Here is a 21,286-nt window from a genome sequence, read left to right as displayed (position 1 = left end):
AGCCCAGCAGGAAGCTGATGACGAGAAATGGCCCAGGACGTTCTTGCGCGATCAGCGATAACCAGCGGGGGAGCGGTCGGAGGTAAGTATCAGACATAGCGATATCGCTAGCAATATCGCTATAACGTCACAAAAACCAGTGATATTACAGCAATATTGCTATGTGTAACGGGCCCTTAAGAATATATATATAATCAGTATATCAATAGTTGGTATTAATTAATTGGCGTGTTGAAACCATTAAAAATAACTCAGTATACAGTCACTTCTAAGCATGAATTCTAGTTGTTTATTACAAACGGAATGTGAAAACGGACATATGAACTCACCCTTAAGGGTATGTGTACATGTTGCGGATTTTTCTGTGCGGAATCCGCAGGTCAAAATGCCTGCGTTTTACCTGCGGATTTACTGTGAATTTCTATTGGATTTAGTGCGGATTTCGCCTGCGTTTTTACACCTGCAGATTCCTAGAATGGAATAGGTGTAAATACGCTGTGGAATCCGCACAAAGAATTGGCATGCTGCGGAAAAATAATGCCAGCGTTTCCACGCAGATTTTTCCGCAGCATGTGCACAGTGGCTTTTGTTTTCCATAGGATAACATGGTACTGTACATCCCTTGGAAAATTGCTGCGGATCCGCAGACAAATTCGCAGCGTGTAAACATACCCTATGCCACCCGCACACATCAGACTAATGTCGGCTGCACCCGCTGATATCGGCAGGTTCGGCCTACACTAATGCTTACGGGGGCTCCGGCAAACTGCTCGTCGGTGGAGATGTTGATCGGAAATGTCTGATTTCGGACTGCCGATCACGTTGTTCTCCAGGAGATAAGACACCACTAAACATGGCGGCGACTCTTTCATAGAGAACATAAAAGCGCTCGGCCAAACGATCCGCCGAAACATCGTTCGTCCGACAGCCATTTAATGTGCATGGGGGCTTTACAATGAAATTAGTCCTTTGCTTTATTGTATTCATATGTTATCTCTCGTACTAATATTTTTATGTTTTTTCTTTTGTATGTGGATCCACAGTGAACAATGGAGCTTCAGTTGTGTTCTGTTCCAAAGGTACAATGTCTCCAAATTAACAAAATGTCCTATTGACGGTCACATCCACATTATAGTGAGTCACACTCGCATTATAGAGGGTCACATCCGCATTATAGAGGGTCACATCCGCATTATAGAGGGTCACATCCGCATTATAGAGGGTCACATCCGCATTATAGAGGGTCACATCCGCATTATAGAGGGTCACATCCGCATTATAGAGGGTCACATCCGCATTATAGAGGGTCACATCCGCATTATAGTGAGTCACACTCACATTATAGAGGGTCACATCCGCATTATAGAGGGTCACATCCACATTATAGAGGGTCACATCCACATTATAGAGGGTCACATCCACATTATAGTGAGTCACACTCACATTATAGAGGGTCACATCCACATTATAGAGGGTCACATCCGCATTATAGAGGGTCACATCCGCATTATAGAGGGTCACATCCGCATTATAGAGGGTCACATCCGCATTATAGAGGGTCACATCCGCATTATAGAGGGTCACATCCGCATTATAGAGGGTCACATCCGCATTATAGAGGGTCACATCCGCATTATAGAGGGTCACATCCGCATTATAGAGGGTCACATCCGCATTATAGTGAGTCACACTCACATTATAGAGGGTCACATCCGCATTATAGAGGGTCACATCCACATTATAGAGGGTCACATCCACATTATAGTGAGTCACATCCACATTATAGTGAGTCACACTCACATTATAGAGGGTCACATCCACATTATAGAGGGTCACATCCACATTATAGTGAGTCACATCCACATTATAGAGGGTCACATCCGCATTATAGAGGGTCACATCCACATTATAGTGGGTCACATCCACATTATAGTGAGTCACACTCACATTATAGTGAGTCACACTCACATTATAGAGGGTCACATCCACATTATAGAGGGTCACACCCACATTTTCCACAGTGGATTGTGTCCATATTAATCCATGTCCACAGTGGACTTTACCTAAATTGTATAAAGCTAGTATTCCACTAGTTAAAGGGTTTTCCCACAATCTTCATTTATCCGCTGCCTCCGTTGGTCCCACAGACTTTGAATGGAGCAGTAGAACCCATACTTGATTGCAGGAGGACATGGGACCCCTGAATGGTGTGGCGCCCACCACTGAGACTTCTAGCTAGCGGGTACTTTATAACCTGTCCCACTTCTAGGATTTGATCATTCTAGAAAATGTTGACCAATGAAAAATACTTATCACTTGTCCACAGGATGACTGTATGAATGCTGGAAGGCTGACATTCATTGTCTATGGGACTGCTGGTGATGGCAGAGTACAGCGCTCGGCTATGTCCGTCAGGTCTATAGATGTTCACATGTGTCGGTGGGTCCCGCACCCATCGGGCATTTAATCAGGACCTGTCACTAGGTTAAAAGTAGCCATTTTTGCTCTTATTTTATTCTGATGAATATTCAATCTTCTTTTGTTTTTAAAACCGTTTATAATTCCAGGAATCTAAAACTTTTGATTTAGTTCTAATTTTTATAGTCTTCAACTTGCTTCTCTTTCATTCTTATGCCCTTTAACTTGCCAATCATTAATTATAAGTAGTGTGCTCCTTTTTGTCAATATTCTACCAGCACTATATGTGCTGGAACTTCCTTTCCAGCATGCATTTATCCTTCCATTGTACAATTTGTCAGTCTGTCATGCTTTCATGCAGTTTGACCAACATGAAAGCATGAACAGAGTCAAAAGCCCACCCCTACTTTCCTGTAACCATCTTGTGGTCACGGCAGCTAGAGATGAATTACACTTTACAAGAAGAAGTTAGAAGGGTGACACCTAGTGGCCGGGACTTGCCAGAGATTTTTTGGGCCATTTTGGGAACACAGTTCATAGAAACAAATGCAGTGGTATAAAATAATATAACCAAGCTTCCCTCATCTTTCTGTGTTATTTGCAGAGGACTCGGCCTGTGATCTTGAAGCTGAACTGAAATCTTCGGGGTCCGGAGCCGCGATTTATGTCTCTTGTGATGTAACAAAAGAGGAAGAAATCAAGGTCCCTTTTTTATCGCTTGGTGTCTGTGATATTTTTAGTTTACAGTTTTGCTTTATTTTGCCTGTGTGGAGTGAATAGATGTGAACCTGAAGATATGATCATGGTGCATTTACTTCTCCAGTTCTGTTCGCCCCTATATTTGGAGACATACAAAGATCTGCGTAAAATTGCGAAAAGAAAGTTTATTGCTGACAAAAGAAGGGATCTAGACCTGCTGGCTCTTCAGACTTGTCTAGGGTGTTGGCAATGAGAAAAGTAACACCCAGTTATCAATTTATTCAACTATTTCCAGGAAGAATAACAGAGGAATGTGATAATGTGCAGTTAAAAGAAAAAGCTCCATCATTTTTTTTTTAATGGACAATATAAGTATTTATTAAAGCAGGTATGTCAGGAGAACTGAAAGGAAGATAACAGCCAGAGGTCACAGGCTTCCAGGAGGAGTAACAGAGGCACAGCGACACACATGTAGAATTACTGTAGATGACAACATTGTTAATTCATGTGAAATAAAAAGACCAATATTCCAAGAGAGCTGACGGCTCCTTTTTGGTTACATACCTTTGTATTGTGCCAAATACACAGTGTTCTATCATGATTCAATAGGAAATGACAGATGATATTGTACTTTTTTTTTTATAGCGGCTGATTGACGTAACTGTGAAAACATTCGGCAAAATAGACTGTCTGATCAACAACGCTGGATGGCGTAAGTACCTTATTTAAAGGGCTAGTCCCATCATTAAAGGTTATTACCAGCATCGGACTGGAACACCTTGGGCCCACCAGAGAAAATCATTCTTGGGGCCCACTATGTAAGCTACATAGAGATAAATACAAGACCACCAATTGTGTGGTAAAACGCGCTAATATCCGGGTATAACATAAGGTAGTACACGTCTTAATTATGTAGCAGGAGTTGGGGTAGCCTCCCTCATAGAATATAATGTAGCCCCCTCATATAGTATAATGCAGCCTCCTCATAGAATATAATGTAGCCCCTCATATAGTATAATGCAGCCATCTCATAGAATATAATGCAGCCATCTCATAGAATATAATCCTGCCCCCCTCATAGGGTATAATGCTGTCCCACTCATAGGGTATAATGCACCCCCTCATAGGGTATAATGCTTCCCCCCCTCATAGGGTGTAATGCTTTTATAGATAGATAGATAGATCTATGGATGGATGGATAGGTAGATAGATATGGGATAAATAGATAGATCTGTGGATGGATGGATATGGGATGGATATGGGATGGATGGATGGATATGGGATGGATGGATATGGGATAGATAGATAGATATGGGATACATAGATATGAGATAGATAGATAGATATGGGATAGATAGATAGATATGGGATACATAGATAGATATGGGATACATAGATAGATATGGGATACATAGATAGATATGGGATACATAGAAATTAGATAGATATGGGATAAATAGATAGATATGGGATAAATGGATAGATATGGGATAAATAGATGCGGTAGATAGATATGGTATAAATAGATAGATATGGTATAAATAGATAGATATGGTATAAATAGATAGATATGGGATAGATAGATAGATCTGGGATAAATAGATATGGGATAGATAGATATGGGATAAATAGATATGGGATAGATAGATATGGGATAAATAGATAGATGGATGGATAGGTAGGTAGCTATAGATAGGTAGATAGGTAGCTAGAGATAGATGATGAATAGATAGGCAGCTAGAGATAGAGATAGATATAGAGATAGATTAAAGAGAGAGAGAGATAGATAGAGATAAATATAGAGATAGATTCTCTGTCTCTCTATATTTATCTCTATATCTATCTCTCTCTATAATCTATCTCTATCTGTAGCTATCTATATCTCTGTTATCTATATATCTATCTATCTATCTATCTATCCATCTATCCATAGATCTATCTGTTTATCCCATATCTATCTGTTAGAGTTGAGCGATACCGTCCGATACTTCAAAGTATCGGATCGGAATGGATCGGCCGATCTTAAAAAAAAAAAAAAGTATCGGTATCGCCGATTCCGATACCGGAAGTCCCATTCAAGTCTATGGGACTTCCGGTATCGGAATAAGAAAAACCCTGTTTTTGCCTTGTACAGCCTCTCTGGGGTCTGTACGGGCCTTTCGGGGGGCTGTGCCGGCCTGCCAGGGGGTCTGTGCAGGCTCCGGTGGTCTGTGCCGGCCTGCCGGGGGGCTGTGCCGGCCTGCCGGTGGTCTGTGCAGGCTCCGGTGGGCTGTGCCGGCCTGCCGGGGGGCTGTGCCGGCCTGCCGGGGGGCTGTGCAGGCTCCGGGGGGCTGTGCCGGCCTGCCGGGGGGCTGTGCAGGCTCCGGGGGGCTGTGCCGGCCTGCCGGTGGTCTGTGCAGGCTTCGGGGGTCTGTGCAGGCATCGTCCGATGGGACTACAAGTCCCATCGGGCGATGCCTGCTACCATGACAGTGATTGACACATTAGCCAATGATGGGACAGTAGTAGTCCCATCATCCGGCTAATGTGTTGAATGTAAAAAAAAAAAAAAAAAATTACATGCTACATACATGCTACATACATATAACATGCATACTACATGTAACATACATACTACATATATACTACATGCAACATGCATACTACATACATGCTACATACATACTACATACATGCTACATTCATACTACATATATACTACATGCAACATACATACTACATATATACTACATGCATGCAACATGCATACTACATATATACTACATGCTACATACATACTACATATATACTACATGCATGCTACATACATACTACATGCTACATACATACCACATACTACATACATACTACATACATACTACATGCATGCTACATACATACTACATGCTACATACATACTACATACATACTACATGCTACATACATACTACATATATACTACATGCATGCTACATACATACTGAATGCTACATGCATGCTACATACATACTACATACATACTACATGCTACATACATACCACATATATGCTACATACATACTACATGCTACATGCATACCACATATATACTACGTACATACTACATACATGCTACATACAATACATTCATACAATACATACATAGACATACAGTACATATAACATAGAGTAACATACTTACCAATACTTGTCACATTGTTCCCCGAAGCCATTGTCTTTTACGGAATAAATATTAACATAACAAACCACAAAAATACTCACCCACGATCCGAAGCAGTCCACGAGTGTGTCCCACGACGATCTTGGGTAGAGAACTGCAGCATCAGCTGATGCTGCCGTTCTCTACGGGCTGCAGGAATCCAATGACGGAAGGTAGGTATCCTTCCGCACTGTATTCCTCCGCCACTTAAAAAAAAAAAAGAAGTCCCTAGTCTCACTTTATGCCATTGCTGTGTGGGAATTTCCCACGCAGCAATGGCATAAAGTGAGACTAGGGACTTTTTTTTTTTTAAGTGGCGGAGGAATACAGTGCGGAAGGATACCTACCTTCCGTCATTGGATTCCTGCAGCCCGTAGAGAACGGCAGCATCAGCTGATGCTGCAGTTCTCTACCCAAGATCGTCGTGGGACACACTCGTGGACTGCTTCGGATCGTGGGTGAGTATTTTTGTGGTTTGTTATGTTAATATTTATTCCGTAAAAGACAATGGCTTCGGGGAACAATGTGACAAGTATTGGTAAGTATGTTACTCTATGTTATATGTACTGTATGTCTATGTATGTATTGTATGTAGCATGCATGTAGTATGTATGTAGTATATATGTGGTATGTATGTAGCATGTAGTATGTATGTAGCATGTAGTATGTATGTAGCATGCATGTGGTATGTATGTAGCATGTAGTATGTATGTAGCATGCATGTAGTATGTATGTAGTATGTAGTATGTATGTAGTATGTATGTAGCATGTAGTATGTATGTAGCATGCATGTAGTATGTATGTAGCATGCATGTAGTATATATGTGTTATGTATGTAGCATGTAGCATGCATGTAGTATGTATGTAGTATGTATGTGGTATGTATGTAGCATGCATGTAGTATGTATGTAGTATGTATGTAGCATGTAGTATGTAGCATGCAGTATGTATGTAGCATGCATGTAGGATATATGTAGTATGTATGTAGCATGTAGTATGTATGTAGCATGCATGTAGTATATATGTGGTATGTATGTAGCATGTAGTATGTATGTAGCATGCATGTAGTATGTATGTAGTATGTATGTAGTATTTTTATTTTTTTTTTAACATTTAACACATTAGCCGGATGATGGGACTACTACTGTCCCATCATTGGCTAATGTGTCAATCACTGTCATGGTAGCAGGCATCGCCAGATGGGACTTGTAGTCCCATCGGACGATTCTTGCACACACCCCCCGACATCAGCACAGCCCACCGGCAGGCCGGCACAGCCCCCCGGCAGGCCGGTACAGACCCCCACAGGGTGCACAGACCACCGGCAGGCCGGCACAGCCCCCCGGCAGGCCGGTACAGACCCCGGGCAGTCCACACAGCCCCCCGGCAGGCCGGCACAGCCCCCCGGCAGGCCGGCAGAGACCCCCGGAAGGCCCGAAATGACGGCGCATCATGATGCGCACACACCGCGCATCATGATGACGTCATTTCGGCTGTCAATCAACTTTGAACTTCCGATGCCGACTTCCGATATTGAAAAAATATCGGAAGTCAGTATCGGAATTCCGATACAGCAAGTATCGGCCGATACCCGATACTTGCGGTATCGGAATGCTCAACACTACTATCTGTCTATCTACTGTATCTCTATATCTATCTCTATTATATAGATAATAGAGATAGATATAGAAATAGACAGATAGATATGGGATAAACAGATCTATGGATAGATGGATGGATAGATAGATATATAGATAATAGAGATATAGATAGATTCTCTATTTGTAGCTATCTGTAGCTATCTATATCTCTATCTATATATCTATCTATCCATAGAACTATCTGTTTATCCCATATCTATCTGTCTATCTCTATATCTATCTCTATCTATTATCTATATGATAGAGATAGATAGACAGACAGATAGATATGGGATAAACAGATAGATCTATGGATAGATGGATATATATATATATATATATATATATCCATCTATCCATAGATCTATCTGTTTATCCCATATCTATCTGTCTGTCTATCTATCTCTATCATATAGATAATAGATAGAGATAGATATAGAGATAGACAGATAGATATGGGATAAACAGATAGTTCTATGGAGATATATATATATATATATATATATATATGTGTGTAGATAATAGAGATATAGATAGATATAGAGATAGATAGATATATATAGAGAGAAAGATAGATATAGAGATACTGTAGAGATAGATAAATTTAGAGATAGATATAGAGATAGAGTATCTCTCTCTATATCTATCTCTATATCTATCTCTAAATTTATCTATCTCTACAGTATCTCTATATCTATCTCTATATCTATCTATCTTTATATCTATCTCTATCTATCTCTATATTCATCTACATCTATCTACAGTATCTCTATATTTATCTCTCTCTCTCTCTCTCTATCTATCTATCTATCTATCTATCTATATATATATATATATATCTCTATCTAAGATAGATAGATATATAGATAGAGATATAGGGATAGATAGAGATATCTATACAGATAGATATAGAGATAGATAGAGATAGATAGATATACAGATAGATAGATAGATAGAGATATAGGGATAGATAGATAGAGAGAGATATAAAAAAACAGAACCCGATACTCGCCTCTTCTTCTCGCTCCCACGCTGATCCCGGCTTCAGTGTCAGGAGCTGCCCCCTCTGCCAGAAACACAGCGGGTGCGCGATGTAGTGACGTAATTGCACACCGGCTGTGAGTCAGCAGAGGGGACTGATGGGGGAGAGAGCGTCATCTGACGCTCTCTCCTGTTACAATTGAGGGCAGCGCTGGCCCTCACAGTCTTACTGCCGCATAGCGGCTGCCCAGGCTGGGGGGCGGGGCCCCAGGGGGAATGGAGACCATGAAATGATATTCACTGCTTCCCACGCCCATGTGGGCGAGGGAAGCAGTGAATATTCATTTCCTTTTAGCAGAGGGGACAGGGGCTCCTGGCTGCTGCTTCGCTGGCACAGGGCCCCCATTAGCAGCAGCGTGGTGTGCCGCTATTAGCACACCAGTCCGACGCTGGTTATTACCTATCCAAAGGACTTGGGGAGCAATGAGCGACTGATCGCTGGGGGTCCGATCACTCATTCTCTATGTCAATGGGATTGCTGGAAAAGTACGGGTGCTTAACCACCACTCGATACTGACGGGTCATTTTAGAGACCTGTGTTTTGGGATAAGTGGGGTTCCCAGCCATTGAACCCCCACTGATCTGCCAGATATCAATGGATAGGTGATAACTTTTAATGATGGTTATAATTAGAGTTGAGCGAATTTGTTCGGGTCCCCGCTTATTCAGCAAGCTATAGCGCTTACCGAATAAGCAACAGCGGGAATCCGGATACATAGAGCACGTCGGCTGAACAGCTGATCGGCGCCGCAGCTGCATTTGTCGCGGCTGTATCACAGTTGCAGCACATGCATGGAGAGCCCAACACACAGGCTCTCCATGCATGTGCTGTGACTGTGACACAGCCACGACAAATGCAGCTGCAGCACTGATCAACTGTTCAGCCGGCGCGCACCATGTATCCGGGTACCCGCTGTAGCTTATTCGGTAAGCGCTATAGCTTGCTGAATAAGCGGGGACCCGAACAAATTTGCTCAACTCTAATTATAATACTATAATCGTTTATAGCGGTCACTCTCCAGAAAAAGAAGGGTTAAATTATATCATAAAAAATGTGTAATAGTTTTACTATAGGATATTGAAGACATGCTACTTCTTCCTCTTCTCCTCCTTCGTTCTTGGATTAAGGATATTCCATGGAAGCCATGTGCAGAAATTCTTCCTACAGAATAATAATGTGTGTTATCACAGCTGCTCCTGATAAGGGTTGTTTTATCAGATGTTATCCTTCGGACTCCAAGGACCTTCAGTCAATACAGTACCTCATTTTTTGGGATAAGCCTTTCTCTGGCCAAACATTTCCGGTCTAGTTAATGCTGCAGGAAAGAAATATATTATTAAATAGTGGACATCCAGATGGCATTTTATGAATAGCTTGGGTCTGAAAGAAGCACTCTCACAAAAAGTTTCTGACAAGTGACGAGTAAACTCCAATCGTCAAGACTTTTCTCGAGCTGCACCAGTTTTCTGGAATGCGCTACCCTATAAAATCAGTTTATATCCCAATATCCACAATGATCTAGGAGATGGCCATTATAGGGCTTGCACCAAGATTGGAAGTTAATCCTGAATCCTTGAACACTCACCTGGCAGGGATCTGCACAGTCTCATGTGAATGAAGTGCTCCATTCATTCTCAACAGGTGGGGGCTCCCAGTATTCGGACACCCAGTGTAATGTACAAATCCATTAACCCCTCTGATAAAAAGATAACGTTGGCCATACAAACAAACATTGGGTTTATGGTTGATTTTGCCTAAACGCTTTAGATAGAGGAGTGTGTCCCCCCCCCCCCCCCTCCCAATACTACATATTTGTGGAGAGTCAGGTCGTGTCCATACACATTAGATTGTTGCTAGCTGGTCCCACCAGAATCTGCAGGTTTGACTGACAATGATCTAATATATTGGGGGGTTTACATTACCGTTCTGTACTTTATAGATTAAGTAACTGTTGTGTGGTTTGTGTGATTCTAGATCCTCCAGAACAAATCATAGACAACACAAGTGCCCAGGACTTCCAGGACCTTCTAAGCCTGAATCTAATTGGCTACTTTCTCACTGCAAAGGTAATTACCGGAGTAATAAATGTAATGTCTGAAATATTATTGCTTTGTATATTTTAGTTTTTCACTGAAGATTTCAGGTTGCAAAAACCATAAGGCAAAAGGTAAGAAAGAAATGGATCACAAATAGACGACAAATTTCAGTGCTGATTTTTTTTTTTTTTATGCGCATGAGTAGGGTTTTTCTCATTAGCGCGTGTGATTTTCTAAAATAATTTGCAGCATGAAATTTGCTCCACAAATCTGCAAAGTCCAAACACAGATGTCAGACACTTGTAACATCCTCAGCCAGTGTAATTTTACATTTTTTAGAATGTATTGATGTGATAAAAATCAGAATTTTTAGGTTTAAAAAAAAAAAAAAAAAAAAAGAAAATCTAAATTTAGATTTACTAAGGCTCCATGAAAAATGTATGTGTGACACTTGACCAAGATTCGCTCAGTGCCGTCGCTACATCGCAGCGCAATATAAGTGAATAGGGTTGCATGGCAACCCCAAGCCAAGGTACTGCAACAAGCAAGTTGTAAAACATTTGAAGGTTGGACTTCATGTAGCTTGCTTTTTGCAGTACCTTTGGGGGCCGCAAAACAACCCCATTCTCTTGTATTGTATTGCCATGTAGCAGTGGCATGGAGCGAACCTTGGTTGTGCCATGTAGCCCTAGCCCACCCCAAACACCAGACAAAAATGTCACCTTCTAATGACACTATTCATGTCAGTTAAACTTTGGGAAAATGTAGACGACTTGTGACTTTGGATGAAAGCTTTTTTGGTGTTTTTATTTGGAGTTGATCGTTCTGCCTTTTTATCTCAGAAATGTAGGGGTTTTTTTATTTCGATTTATACCTTTATCTCAGAATTTCACCTCTTGTATACTTTCTTTTTTCACAATTTCAGTGCTTGTAATCCATTTCCATGCTTGGGTCGCTTTCTTAGGCCGGAGTCACACTGGCGAGGAATACGGGCGCGTGAGAGGCGCAAAAAACACGCATTACACACGGACAAATGATTTTCAATGGGGTCACTTGCACCAGGTGTTTTTTCTCTTCCGTATCCTACGCTCCGTGCCAATCGCAGCATGTTGCGATTGTCAGCGTACTACGCCCGTAGTACGCCAATGCAAGTCAATGGGTGCGCAAAAAATACGGATTACACACTGACCACACGTGTGACCTGAGAGCAATACGCAGGTCTTTTGGCTGGTGACAGGAAATGGGCCAATCCATCATCAGGAAGCCTAGACATGCAAATGAGCTCAAAAAGTGCTCCAGACATCCAGGAAGTACGCCTCCACGGAGTACAGCAGCAGCATGGCGTCCACATATATTAACGTTGAGATGCTCATTGTCCTGGTGCAGGAGCGTCCCGAAATATGGGACCCACGCGATGCTAATTATGCGAACTGGACCAGAAAGGAGGCGTCATGGAGGCGCATCTGTCGCCAGATTTACAATGACTTTGGGGACAGACCACGTGATGAGCAGCATAAAATTCGTAAGTGCCACCTTAAAAACATCATTAACCTTAGCGCACGCTTAAAAATGATTCTACAATCAGCACCCCCCTTCCTGGGCATGTAATTTTATTAGCCTCATGAGGCCGTTACATTTGGATGTGACACGTGGCTTCACACAGCCATAATTAGGGGTTTAGGTCACAAGCTCCTCATCCTCCTAGCCAATAAAATTATTAAGTGTAGCTAATGAGACCCTGTGTATCGGCCCAATTACATATGCCACCATGGGTAGAAAGCACACCCCAGAAGGCCCCATGCCTAGACTGCTGTTAGAATATGTTACCTCTCAAATATGTGATTTTGACAATCTTTCCTGTCACATTGCAGTGGAAGATGTGATGAAACGCTGGCGAAGCATCAGGGACCAATACCGCCGGGAACGCCAGCAGCGGTCCAGGAGTGAGGATGCTGGGCATGTCAAGAGAAAATATATCTACTATGACCGGCTGAACTTCCTCGCCCCAATTCTGGATCTGAGACCGTAAGTACATAGCTCACACCACATTACACAAATACATTACACAAATACTTTACAGGGACAAAAATATTGATGTATTTTTGCCTCTGTTCTATTTCATAACAGAACTCAATCCAACCTTACGGATCGAGGAACGGCCTCAGAGGCAGAGCCCATTATAGATCCTGTAGGGGATGAGGTGGCTGGCCCATCTTCTCCCCCTACAAGAAGGATGGCTGAAGATGAGGCATCACAAGACCACACAATGGCTGCCCTACACACCACACCACCAGGACGGTCTGCTGCTGCCACCTCACCCATCCTGGAAGAGCCGGGCAACTTGAGCAGCAGCCCAACTGCCCAGATCAGGTCGTCTCCACAGGCTGCTGTAGTATCACGGCGAACAAGAAGAAGGCGCCAGGTCACTCTTCAATAGAGTAGGACCAATGTGGACACAGGGGTCCTAAATTATTTGTCCAGAGTAACAACAGATGATGGTGAGGAGGCCTATGCACGTAGCCTCACCCTTTATCTCCGTGCCCTTACCCGTGAGGTCAGGCTCCGTATTAGGGGATGTATTCAGATCCTGCTTGATGCAAGCACCCCCCCCCCCCCAATACCCCATATGAGGTTTCTGAATTTCTGGAGAGGTGGCAGCTCTCACCACGAAATTTAATGCGCATGAGACCATCAACACAGATGCTTGCTCAAGCAGGGTCTGAACAGCCCCTAATACGTCGGCCAACACCTCAACCCATTCCTCCCCCTACCCAACCGTCTATACCGCAGCACCAAATGTCTTCCTCAAGCCAACCCCACCAATATGGCCACTTGTACCCACCCAGTGTTGGAGGCTGGTCCCAACCTCGTTGGGGACGATCTGGCTATCTTGGTGGGTATGAGCCACGGGCCTACCAGAGCCAACAAGAAGCCCCTCACCATCATCAGTACTCTGGCCAGTATCCCCAACAGTCCCAGGAGGCTGGACAATTCCAGCATCATGGGCACCAGTATGGCCCCACACAGGGCGATGTTGGCCACAATGTCCAGCAGCACCCACAGGCTGTTGATCCACGTTCCCCTTCCCCAACATATGAGGATTTATGATTCTGATGGTTGGAGATGTCCAGTCATATGTAACTGGTGCTCCTAATCTAAATTTAAAAACAGGTGTTCTCCTTCACCAACATTTATAACATAATTTAACATTCACATTTTTATATAATGTTTTCCAAACATATGAAACAATCCATCATGACAGGCAACGCTACCTCACGCCTTTCAGACAGATAATATATGTGTGTAGAAAAGAGAATCTTTAAATGCGCTATGCTGTAAACTGAAAGTATGAAAATACACTACTCACTTGCAAACGCATAGGAAAGGCGTGCTCGCCTTAGTTAAGTAGTCACCTTTTTTGGTAGCAATGTCTAGGACAAAATTTCTAGGCGACAAGCATTCAGAATAACCTGCTTTCTCTATGTATTAACAAGTGAGTTTTGTATTTTCATCCTTTCCGGTATAGCGTGCTTAAATATTGTCTGGTGTACAGACAGGTAATATCTGTGTGAAAGGTGTGAGGTAGCCTTGCCTGTCATGGTGGATTCTTTCTATGTTTGGCTAACATTATGTGGAAATGTGAGTGTTATCTCGTTGCCTTTATTTTGGTGATGGAGCTCACCTTTTGTTGGCAAATCTAGGTTAATCTAGTGATGCAGCAATGTTTTTTTGGCCTAATGTTTGTGGCTGTTTTGTTCTGTTATGTTCACTTTACAACAAGTTAAAGAAGGCACAAAGGGTCATTTTGGCCATTGCCAAATTTGTGTTATGGCAAAATTATGTTTGCCTTTAAGCGAAGAAAAAAAAAAAAAGACAAAACTAAATATTTGTGTACTCTACTTAACGTCTCTGTGTGATTTTTCACAATCCCTCACAACATACTAACAGACACCAACCAATGCACTGAAACACTCATAGAATCATAAAGGCTTGAGTAATATATATTTTGACTCACTTAAAGCAACAAATTATAACATAGACACAGCATTCTCTTGCCAAGAAGTTGCCCCCTCAGGTGAGATAAAGTAATTAGTGAAAATATCACGCACTTTGAGGCCAGAGAGCGGTCTACGTTGAGGGTTGATAGGTGGTCTCACCCTGCGCACATTGTCCGGCCTACGCACAACACCATCAGAGGAGGAGCAATCATGTATCCTGGTGAAGTTATGCAGAACAACACAGGCTTTCACAACTTCATTCACATTTTGCTCACTCAACTGAATGGCAGACTGGAGTACCCGCCATTTGGAACAAAGAATCCCAAAGGAACACTCCACCAGTCGCCTAGCACGTGATAGGCGCAAGTTAAAAATTCTGCGCCTGTGGTCAAGGTTGCGCCGGGGATATGGCCTCATGACATTGCGCGATAACTGAAAGGCCTCATCTGCCACAAGGACATAAGGGACTGATTGTTCGGGGGAGCCTGGTAGCTGGCGTGGTGGGGGTAGATCCAACTGGTTGGTGCGTAGCCGCCGAGCCATTATGGAAGTATTGAAGACTCTAGAGTCTCCTGTCCTTCCATAGGCCCCAATGTCAACAATTATAAACTTGTATTGAGGGTCTACCAGAGCCAACAATACAACAGAAAAGTATTGTTTATAATTGAAGAATTGGGAGCCAGAGTTCGGCGGCTTACGCACCCTGATATGTTTGCCATCCAGGGCCCCAATACAATTTGGAAACTGGCAGTCCTCCTCAAACTCCCTTGATATCCTTAAACAGTCTTCCATCCTGGGCTCGGGCATGACCACTTGATGGAGTCTTGTCCAGATTTGTGCACATGTAGACCTCACTATGCCTGAAATGGTGGATTTTCCAATGAGAAACTCATGGTGGAGGGCGGCATAAGACAGGCCAGTGGACAGGAAGCTGTAGAACAACAGAAATAGTAAAGTTTAGAACGGCTAAAGTAAAAAAAAATCATTTACATGCCGACCAAACTTGTTAGGAAATGATAGAGAACAACACACACATATTTGGTGGCACAATGACTAAGTGATATGCTGGACATATTAGATGTAACATTCTGCTGTGTCAGGTGCTTCATATTTGGAGTAAGATGATGGCATTCAACTTTGTCCAAAAAGGGCAAAAAACATAATTTACCACACACATTAGGAATAGAGAGAATGTGGTTGTGTAGTACATACCGTATTGTGAGTAGAAGTCGCTCCTCTGCAGATATGGCTTTGCGCATCCTTGTATCCTGAAAGGTTATCCCAGGGCGCACTGTCTCCAAGAGTCGATCAAATGTGGCAATGCTCATGCGACAGTACTGGTAAAATTTCTCCGAATGCTGCCGCAGAGAAGAATACAGGTGGTGAAAATGCCCTCTGGTGAGTCGTTGCCTCAAAAGTGGATGGACCAACATGCGTCTCCTCCTCCGCGGATCCACTATCACAGGATATGGTTGCCCAAAGCACCGTGACAAAAGCCAGGTAAAGAGAACCTGCTCAGTTGTATTGAATCGCAGACCCTCTGCCATGCTGCACAAAGAACACCAACACACCTCGTGAAAGCAAGGTGACAAATGTACAGAATGTAGGCATCCACCTGTTTCTGAGTGTCTAAATAGGGTGCAGGCTAATGATTTAAATTGTTTGCAGGCCTGAAAACCGTTAAATGTCCATTTTGCAAGGCCGCGAGAAAATCTCGCCATGCGGATTGCATACGGATGCCACACGGATTACATACGGATGCACACATGCGCAAAATACGCGTCCTCACCCTGCTTACGGATGACCTACGGAGCACTATTTAGTGGTCATTCATCCGTATTACGCAAGTAAAATACGGACCGTATTTTGCGCAGGTTAGTGTGACTCCAGCCTTACAGTCACGACCCACATGGGTAGAAAACACCAACAACTGGATGGAAAAAAGGAGAGGATGGCCCTAACAGTAGGGAGTGAAGGTTGTGAACCTCCTATCCACAGCCTGAGCCTATCCCTAAGCTCCTTTAACGCCCTATGGGGGTCCTTCCCCCCCGCCGACGTCTCTCGCCTAGTCCCTAGCTGTCACCTCACTATACCCTGGCTAGTGCACTGGCTGGCAAGGACGCTAGCATTATCAACACAGGGGTAGTCACAAGCACGAGACAGACAAGGAAAAGGGAACAAGAAACTTGGCTCCAGCCACCGCAGCCAGGCTCCACGCAGCAGAGGCCACGGAATCAGGAAACCGAACTCCACAGAAGTAGCAGATAAACCGCTGGCACCAGAGAGCTCCTAACTCCTAGGCGGGACTTCATAGAATAACTCTGTCACCAACAGTCAGCTGATGCGTCATGTGACTATTTAAAGGATGGTGGGAATGGTCACCACCCACATCAGCTGACCCGCAACACAGCAGCTGCAGCAAGGAAACTGACATTAACCCTTACTGGCCCAAAAGTAAGAACCATGTTTAAATTAATGCAGAGCCAGAGCTGAAATCCAAAAATGAATCGTGACACTCACCCCCTGAAGGACAATAACTCAGTGATGTAAATCTCAGAGACTCTTACACTATGTGATGTGTGAGCAGCAGGTGATGTACAAAATGGTAGTGGCTGTTAGACAGGATTGGCTTATATTAGAGAGTTCTGATCCCAGGAGTGAGACCTCTGACTGACAGACATAGCCAAAAGTTTTCAGACTGACTCAGATTTTGGTTTTCACATTTTGCTGCTTCAGTGGTTTCAGATCTTTTTCTCAGGTGTTTCTATGGCTATTGGAGTACAATTATAAGGGTGTGTGCACACGCTGCGGATTCTGCTGCTGTTCCGCAGTGGATTTGGCCGCTGCGGATCCGCAGCAGTTTTTGCTGCGGTGTACAGTACCATAATATCCTATGGATATTAAAAACCGCAGTGCAGATTTTTGCGTGCGGTTTCTAAACCGCAGAAAGAATTGACATGTCCATTCTTTCTGCGGATTCCACTGCGGTTTGCCATCTCCTCCATTGTGGAGATGAAAAACCGCAGGGCAAAACCGCAGGTCTTTTGACCTGCGGATTTTGCAAAATCCGCGGGGACAAATCCGCACCCCAATCCGCAGCGCGTGCACGTACCCTAAATATTTCATAAGTTTTTACACTTTTATTGACAAATACATCAAGTTATTGTAAAGTGACCAATGACCTTCTGACAGCAAAACGTAACGGTGACCACTCTCTGCTCATTCTTCTTGACCTATCTGCAGCTTTCGATACTGTTGACCACCATCTCCTACTCTCTAGGCTCCAGTCACTAGGCATTAAGGACACTGCACTCTCCTGGTTCTCTTCCTATCTCTCTGACCGCTCCTTCAGTGTTTTGTTCTCTGGCTCCACGTCATCTCCTCTTCCTCTTGCTGTCGGGGTACCTCAGGGCTCAGTCCTTGGCCCCCTTCTTTTCTCTCTCTACACGGCCCCAATTGGACAGACCATCAGCAGATTTGGCTTTCAGTACCATCTTTATGCTGATGACACACAACTATACACGTCTTCCCCCGACCTTACCCCCGCTGTACTACAGAACGCCAGTGACTGTCTGTCCGCAGTCTCCAATATCATGTCCGCTCTCTATCTGAAACTCAACCTCTCCAAAACTGAACTTCTTCTGCTCCCGCCGTATACTAACCTCCCTAAATCTGACATTTCCTTCTCCGTGGGTGGTACCACAATAACGCCCCGGCAGCAGGTGCGCTGTCTGGGTGTTATATTTGACACCAATCTCTCCTTTACATCCCATATACAATCCCTTGCCCGCTCTTGCCGCTTACACCTAAAGAACATCTCTAGAATCCGCCCTTTTCTCACTATGGAAACAACAAAAACCCTCACTGTTGCATTGATCCACTCTCGCCTGGATTACTGCAACGCTCTATTAATTGGCCTCCCCGTCACTCGACTATCCCCTCTCCAGTCCATACTCAATGCAGCAGCCAGGATCGTCCATCTGGGTAATCGGTACTCGGACGCGTCCGCTCTTCGCCAGTTGTTACATTGGCTGCCCATTCATTATAGGATCCAATTCAAAGTACTTGTTCTCACCCACAAAGCTCTCCACAGTGCGGCACCCCCTTACATCTCTTCTCTCATTTCTGTCTATCGGCCTAGCCGATCGCTGCGCTCTGCAAACGACTTTCGACTAACCTCTGCACTAATCCGTACCTCCCACTCCCGACTCCAAGACTTCTCCCGTGCTGCTCCTATCCTCTGGAATGCTCTACCCCAAGAAATCAGGACTATCCACAATTTGCATAGTTTTAGGCGCTCCCTCAAAACACACCTGTTCAGAGCGGCCTATCACATTCACTAATCAAAGTCATTCTCTGTGTAAGTGTGCGTGCGTAGCCCATTCACTATCTCCATCCATCCTTCACTCCTGCAAGATGGCTGGACCTTCATTGTAAATACACCATTGTAAATACACACCTGTACTCTGTATCTCCCTCACCTCATTGTAGATTGTACGCTCTCACGAGCAGGGTCGTCTTATTTCGTCTTATTTTGCTTTAATTATTGTATTGTTAGCGTTGTTACTTATGACTTGTGTTTTGAAACTGTTAAACTGTAAAGCGCTGCGGAATATGTTGGCGCTATATAAATAAAGATTATTATTATTATTATTATTATTATTGTAAAGACTCAATATTTACAGAGTTGACTCTTGTTTGTCAAGACTTTTGCCCTTCATCCTGGCAGCTGGATATCAGACTCTGGGCCAAATCCTGACTAATGACCTAATTTTGTCTCATCAGTCTCATCAAGGCTTGGCGTTTTTCACAATTTCTGAGTCTTTGTCTCCCACTTTTTTGAGGATTGACCACAAATTCTCAATGGGATTAAGATCTGGGCAGTCTCCTAATCATTGACCCAACATTTCAATGTTTTGTTCACTGAACCACTTAATTATCACTTTTGCCTTTTGACATGGTCTCCATAATGCTAGAAAAAGAGCATTGTACATCACTAAATGGTTGGGAGAAGTTGCTCTTGGAGGATGTTTAGATCCCATTCTTTATTCATGGCAGTGATCTTAGGCAAAATTGTAAGCGAGTCTCCTCCATGGATGAAAAGAAACCCTACACATAAACCCAACAGGTGGGTGAAGCCATTTGAAGGCTGGATTGGTGGCAAAAAGGGCAGCAAAGAAGTCACTCTCTCCAAGAAAAACATCAAGGGCAGACTGACATTCTACAGGAAGTGCAGGGATTGGACTGAAGAGGAATGAGGTCAAGTTATTGCGCCTTCAGACTGTTTGGGGCATCTGGAAGAATAATTTTATGGAGAAGAAGAGGAGAATGCTACCATGACTCCTGTGTCATCCAACAGTAAAGACTCCTGAGACCATTCATTCACTTCTCATCAAACGGGGTGGGCTCACATGTTCTGTTGCAGTAACAATGGCCAGGGTGGACAGAAATGTTGGCCTACTGTACTCCTGTGGGTATCAAAGCTGATCTTCCAATCAATTCATTTCTTGATTACATATTTATTGCCCCGGTTGACTATCTTTTGTATATTGGAGTAACGGGAAAGGTATCTCAAAGGTATCATCAATAAGCGAGTAAATATCTATTAGGCACGAGTCCTCGCAAACATTTCTCAATCTGCTACTCATCCTCACCCTAAGGAAACTTTACAAAGTGACGCAGTTGTTACCCTTTGTGCCATGAATGTGTCAATAATAATTCTTATTTTTTCTTTTTGGGTTGTTTTTCGTCTCCGGCTTAGTATGCTTTACCATATCTGCGAAAAACCCAAGGGAACATTATCAACGTATCAAGTCTTGTTGGGATTATTGGTCAGAAACATGCAATCCCTTACGTCGCCACGAAGGTACAATGTCTGCGGCACATGATACAGTGTATGTCATGCTACAATGAATACTATTACTTTTTCATACACGCCTTGTTCTCCTCATTATAGTATTTTATTGGTAATAGCAAAAAACACATTTTGGATTTTTGACTTTCAAAATGTAATTGATTTAGTTCACATTTGCTTTTCTTATTCTCTATAACCTACAATAAAGGGATTAGCCTCCGAACAATATATCGTATACCATAGGTGATGAATATACGGTGATCGCTGGGAGCCCCACCGCCATGGGAATGGTGGAGATGGAGTATAGCACTGAGGTGTCTCCATCACTCCCATAGACCATAGAGTGAGAATGGGCGACCCCCGCTTCATTCAGAGGACTCAGGACACCCATTGTCCCAGCACACATTCATTTAGTTTTATT

General features: G+C 43.3%; 1 protein-coding gene across 4 annotated transcripts in view; it reads left to right on the top strand.

The window, feature by feature from the left end:
- Positions 1-21,286, top strand: part of HSD17B14 (hydroxysteroid 17-beta dehydrogenase 14) — a 67,342-nt gene that overhangs the window by 34,045 nt on the left and 12,011 nt on the right. For all 4 annotated transcript variants that reach the window (XM_073571129.1, XM_073571127.1, XM_073571128.1 and 1 more), the window contains 5 exons: positions 1,044-1,079; positions 3,023-3,120; positions 3,763-3,829; positions 10,952-11,043; positions 20,773-20,877. In XM_073571129.1, the coding sequence (XP_073427230.1) occupies positions 1,044-1,079; positions 3,023-3,120; positions 3,763-3,829; positions 10,952-11,043; positions 20,773-20,877 (398 nt within the window). The remainder of the gene's footprint in view (positions 1-1,043; positions 1,080-3,022; positions 3,121-3,762; positions 3,830-10,951; positions 11,044-20,772; positions 20,878-21,286) is intronic.

This window comes from Dendrobates tinctorius, unplaced genomic scaffold (genome assembly GCF_039654945.1).
Source record: "Dendrobates tinctorius isolate UK_male_01 unplaced genomic scaffold, ASM3965494v1 ptg000028l, whole genome shotgun sequence".
NCBI classification, from domain to species: domain Eukaryota; kingdom Metazoa; phylum Chordata; class Amphibia; order Anura; family Dendrobatidae; genus Dendrobates; species Dendrobates tinctorius.
This window is presented reverse-complemented; position numbering and strand designations above follow the sequence as displayed.